Genomic DNA, 5,970 nt, shown 5'->3' on the forward strand with positions numbered 1-5,970 from the left:
TGACTTCCACTCCAGCAGACTGTAGAGGGAATGTGGGCAAGGGGAGGAGGTGAAGAAGTCTCCACTAAATTCTACGGAAGTAGGGAAAGTGGAAGTTAAGGGCAACCCCACCCCAGCAATATGCCTCAAATTAGAGAACAGCTAGGCCGTGGCTGATGTTTTACCCCTGGGGTAGTTTCTGTTGTTTTGTGGGTGAAAAAGTTTTTACTTATTCTCCCACCTGCTCGCTCCAGCTAGACAGGTCCCCTGGCTTGTAAAGTGGAAGGGAATTGGGAAATATTGTGTAAACAGAAGTCAGAATAGAGACACTGTGGTTTAAAGGATGAAGAGACTAAGAATCCCGAGTTTGAATCCCCTTATTAGTTCAATCCAGAGAGTAGTTACTTTGAACTAAAAAGCATCCCAGTGCCTCCCCTCGCTTTAAGCACAGCCTAGTGCCTTTCCCCCTGAGATATTATCCAATTTACCTTGTAAATTCCTAGTATTTGCATGCTTTCTGCCCTATTAGAATTCGAGCTCCTTAATAACAGAAACTGGGGTTGTGTTGTTTATTTTGCCTTTCTTCTTACGGTTCCCAGCGATTAGCCTTGAGCCTGGCACACAGTAGGCACCCAAATGCTTGCTGACTGACTGCCACGAAGCTGCCAAGAGAAGAGTCCCAAAGGGAAGACACATCAACAGGAAGCTTCAGTTGCAAGACTTTGAAACAAGCTTCCTTAGAAGAGGTCCGAATTCTTACAGTATAAATGTGTGTGTTACTGTTTTCCCCAAAGGGCTACAACAGCATCTCTCCAAGGAGGTTTTAAACCAACCAACCCTTTCCCCTTTTGCTGGCAAACTGAGGTGGGTCTCTATTTTGCTGAAAAGAATGAAAAAAAATTCTCCACAGGAATTTCTCAGTGACCTGCATGTACGGGACAATTCTGCCTCTAAAGAAATCACGGTATTTTGACTATATGGATTTTATTTTTATTTATAAACTCAAAAAAAAATTAAGGGTCTGTAAGATCTTGTCTTAGACACAAGGGTGAAGGCTAGATGCCCACCCTCTAAGTACTTAGAGAGATGACAATAACCACACAGGGATAACTCCAATACTAATTAAAATATACTAAATGCCTTAAAAGGAGTAGAGTGCATTGGATTACATGATTTTTTCTAAAACCTCTTCTAATCTCATGATTCTCTAAAGGGCACGGAGATCAGATGAGGGACTGATCCTTTACCACCCCAATTCTGAATTCCCAAGTTTACCCCTGCCATGACCTAACTAACTAGCAGCCAGATTGCATTTGAACACAGAAGACAAAAACTTCCTTTGAAAAACAGAAAGTCACTTCCTCAGTCCAAAGGCCAGAACTCACTTGGTTCTGATCTGGAAACCCAAGACAGGAAACTCTGGTAAGCCTCTGCCTCCCCCTCCCTCCCCACCAGCCCCCATGAAGACAGCCAGCCACTGCTCACAGCTGACAGTGGGCCGGGTCTGTACACAGTTCCCTAGATGCAATGCAGCTGGAAGGCAATCTCTCTCTCTTTCTCTAGCCTGTACGAGTGACTTCAAGGAGACCCAAATACTGGTGCAACTCCTCTCAGGAAGGGGAAGGCAGAGACGAAAGCAGGAGGGAATAGGAATGGGTTAAGGATGGACTTCCAAGCGGGTTTCAGAATCCTGCTGTTGGGGAAGAGAGGATCATCTCCGGGTACAGTAGACAATGCATTCCCCTGATGCATCAGTCCTCTAGCTAGACCTTTGCTTCAGACACCCCGGATTTTGCCGCCGACTAGCAGACGCTTACAGCCCCGACCACTGTAACGTTAGCCATCCTTGGGATAAGATTTGGGGCATTGGGCATTCGCCTAAAAGGTTCTCGGCTCTGCTGCGAGCTGTCTCTAGCTAAACAAGCAAGCTTGCTGCGTCTCATTCTCTCCACTCCTTCCAAGAGGCCGCCCCAGTAATTTCAATAACCTCTGTCAGCTAAGACCACCTGGCAATCGAGAACCTTGTTCTCTCTCCCTGAGCCACCCAGGGCTTGCAACCATAAAACCCCGGCCGGTCTGTGCGGACAAACTGCAGTGTCACCATCAGGAAGGGGGAGGGACAGCGTGTGTCTGGGAAACAGACTAAGGCAAAAAGCAGAAAACAAATGAGTCACTTGATACAAGTTGTGCACATGCGATGGTGACGCTCCCCTCGAGGATGGCGAGGGACACAGAATAATCCACTTAGACCCCAGAGGAGCAGCACCGAGGAAGGGAGAAAGGGGCCAAGGATGTGCAACCAAAGGTGACCTATTCCTGGTGCTGCCCAATCTCGAATCTGGGCTTGGCCCTTCTCCCCAAACCTTGCTTCGTGTCGCCCCCACCCAGTGACTGCCACCATCTACTCAGCTTTCCCCACCCCCCTTCTCGGCAAGCTTCATCCACTCCACTTAGGGCTATTTATGCTCGCTCAGCCCGCGGGAATCAACTCTTTCCAAACCCCGTCAATAACAACTTCAATACTGTACGTGTTTGCCACTGAGGCGCCTAAAAGGGCAACCCCCTCTTCCTCCTCTTCGCCCCCCCCCAACACACAGATGTACGCGAACCAACAAGAATGGCCCCTCCGGACGGATCGGTCAAGTCGCTGCAGCAGCCCCAGCCTCCCCCCTTCTCAGGCACACCCCTCCCCCAGCCTGTTTGCTTTCTTCAGTGCACCTGCGGCAGGTGTGCTCGCAGGCTGCCCGGAGAGAGCCGGCTAAGGACCGGCCAGCGGAAGCCACGACCCCCGCCCAATCCAACCCGGCCAAGTCCCATTTTAATTCCTCGGCTTTCACTTTCACGCTCCATTAGCGCGAATTCCCCTCGGTAGCTTTCCCGCCCCGCGATCAAGGCTGGGGAGGGGGTGGTCGCCCCGGCCTTCAGTTCCTCCAGGCACCCGCAGTCTCTCCCGCCATCCAGTGGAGCCCGACTCCCGGAGACGTTCATCTGTGCATCGCGTCCTCCACCCCCTGAGCCCCGACACCCAAGGGCTGGGGCAATTCCCTAGCTCCAGCCCTGCCCCGAAGAGTCTGGAGCTAGCTGCCGGGAGCACTGCCCCAAGGAAAGGCAAAGAAACCCCCCGGGGTGGCTCTCCGCTCCCTCCCCCGGCATCCACCCCAAATTCCCGGCCCCGAGCCTGCTCCCACCGCTTCCCTCCGGTTCCTGCCGGACTTACATAGCGCCTCAACTTCTTCTCCGGGGGCGACTTCCTCAGCCAGCCGGCACACACCACCTCCCCGCCGCCGCTCATCCTCGCCCAGGCACCCAAGGGGGGCTGTATCTGCCGTGGCCCCCGGCCAGGGGCATTCACTAGTCACGATCCACTTGCAGACGGTGGCCTGGAGCGGCCCCCGGGAGCCGTCCGGGTGAAGGTCTGAGCAGCCCCCGGGCGCCACCGCCTTCTTGCACGTCCCGAGAAAGCCCACAGCTGGGGCCGCGGTTTCAAGCTTCCCTGCAGCGGGTGGGGGGCGCGGAGCGCGCCGCGTCCCAGCCCGCTCTGCTCACAGCAGCTGCCCGAGCTCGCGCAGACCCACGGCCACGGCCAGCTCGGGCTGTCTGTGTGCCTGCCTCTGTCTCTTTCACACACACAGCCACACTTTCCAAAAAAACAACAGCCCAGCTGTTCGGGGCTCTAAGAAGGCAGGAAACTGCTTTTGCCCTGGGTTTCCAACGCGATTTTTTTTTTTACCACGCCCACATCGCTGTGTAAAGCAAGGCACCGGGTGAGCCGCTTTAAAGACACAAACACGGCGGCTGCTCAGCTGTGGACGGACTCCGGGTTCTGAAGGGAGGTGGCTGGGGGAGAGGTGGGGTCAGCGGGGTGGTGATGGGAGGTACGAGCGGCTGCAGTGTGAAAGGCTGGCCCCTACACCGGGATGGGCTTTTAAAATACACATATATTTTACATACATACATATCGATACTATATTAAGCTAAGACTAGTAAGAATAAAACTAATAATAAATCACAGTAAATAAATCACCGTTCTCTCAATCCTAATGTAGAAGAAAGGGCACAGGACTTGGGAGTCTGGTGACTGCTGAATTCGAATCCTGCTTCTGACGTCGTTAGTATCGGTAAATGATTGATCAAATCACTGGGCTCCTTTGAGTATCAAGATTGAAGTGCATCAGTCAGTCAATCCACAAACATTTTTCATGAGCCTACTATGGTCCAGGCTCTGTGCTAGGTACTGGGGATACACATACAAAGAATGAAAGGATTCCTACTCTCAATGGGAATGATGCAGAAGGCACTGTGGTGTAGCAGAAAACTCACGGGTTAGTAAGACCCATTAAACCTGATCCGAAATCTCGGCTTTATTACATAGTATCTGTGTGACCTTAGGTATGTCTCTTCTCCTTGGTCAGTTTCGGTACCTATAAAATGAGGATGTTAGAAATCATCTCCAGGATCCCTTCCAACTCGAAATAATCTTCTGATTCCTGTAGCAACCTATATACTGGTTAAGAAAATGTTATATGCGTATAGGCTCTGAACACATCTGGGGCTCCACAAATGTTTATCACTTAAAGTACTCAGCCTCATATTCCCCTTCGGCAAAATGGGGCTAAGGATACTGCCGCTACTACCTCAGGGGGATGTGAGGAAAGTGCTCTGTAAACCTTTAAAAGCTAGTAAAAAGAATGTAAGCTGTCGTCACACTTCCACTCCCTCCCTCCCTGTATTATACTTTCATTCAGTAAACATTAAAGAATTATAAACTATTGTGTGCAGAAGTTAATGAGTGTTCCAGTCAGAATTTGAACCTAGCTCTGGACTCCCTACAAGCTCATTATATAGTGCAGTGGGGCTGGGGTGGGGGTGGGAGCCGCCCGGGATGGTAATCGGCCTCATCAGAAAGGTACAACAGAAGTCAGTCTTTTATGCTTCTCCAAACGGATTGAGGGTTTTAACCCGGGAGTCTGAGCATAGTATTTGGTTATTGATTTTTAAATGATGTACTACTTGAAAGGGAATTTGATGGCTCCTAGCATTTCATACCTACTACAGGAGTTTCAGGTTTCAGCAGCTCCTGTAGCAGCTGAAATTAGCAATCCACTTCCCAGCAAGGATTTAATTATCTGTCTCTCCCACTGGGGGGAGTGGGGTGTGTGTGAGGATAAAAGAATGGGGAAGCCACTTACTCAAGGAGGCAAAGGATCTCTCTCCTCCACTCTCCTCCTTCCTTTTTCCCTTCTTCACCTCTCTCTCCTGCTCTCCAAGGGGGTGATTGAGAAATCCTATAATAGAAAGGGAGTTGTACTTCTATAGTACAAAGGGTGTTGTAATTCTAAGGAATTAAAAAATGGTGGTTATTATAAAGTGAACAACTTAATGCAATTTAGAGCCCTTGGGAGCATTAAATATCATTTAGTCTAACCTTCTGTTTTACAAATGAGGAAACTGACCCAAAGATGGGAAGAAATTTGCCCAAGGTCACTTAGGTAGTTAGTAGCAAAGACCAAAGCTCCATAGAGCTCAGGTCCTCTAACTCAAGATCCTGGGCACTTTGTTCACCATATACAGTATGCCCCACAGAAGAAAGGGTAGGAAGGGAATATCTCTTTTGTATAGGAGCAATGGAAAGAACACTAGACTCAAAGTAGGGATTCCTGACTTTCAGTGCAAACAGCCTCTTCTTACCTAGGTAACTTTAGATGTGGCACATCATGTCTCCCTGGGCATCAATTTCTCCATCTGTGAAACTGGGGTGTTTGCAACTGCTTTTCTCATGGGATTGTTTTTTGTGAAGAAAGGCAGTTTATAGTTCTATATGCAGCACCCATAGGGCTACTTCCTCAATTATGAACTCAGAAATTTATAGGTTGGGTCCCCAGGGATTGACTGCTATAGTTTGTGGGTCTTCCTTCCTAGAAACAATATCTCAAAAACCCCCACTGGTGAACTTATCTTTAAAATAAGCCAGAAGATTATATCACAAATGAT

General features: G+C 49.5%; 1 protein-coding gene across 1 annotated transcript in view; it reads right to left on the minus strand.

Annotated features, from left to right (window-relative positions):
- Positions 1 to 3,823, minus strand: part of GAB2 (GRB2 associated binding protein 2) — a 260,187-nt gene extending 256,364 nt beyond the window's left edge. The window contains exon 1 of the mRNA XM_069070942.1: positions 3,197 to 3,823. Coding sequence (XP_068927043.1) covers positions 3,197 to 3,271 — 75 coding nt within the window. The 5' untranslated portion in view covers positions 3,272 to 3,823. The remainder of the gene's footprint in view (positions 1 to 3,196) is intronic.
- Positions 3,824 to 5,970: the final 2,147 nt, after the last annotated feature.

This window comes from Petaurus breviceps, unplaced genomic scaffold (genome assembly GCF_028583685.1).
Source record: "Petaurus breviceps papuanus isolate PSGF00001 unplaced genomic scaffold, PetGlider_PUasm1.0 90823, whole genome shotgun sequence".
NCBI classification, from domain to species: Eukaryota; Metazoa; Chordata; class Mammalia; order Diprotodontia; family Petauridae; genus Petaurus; species Petaurus breviceps.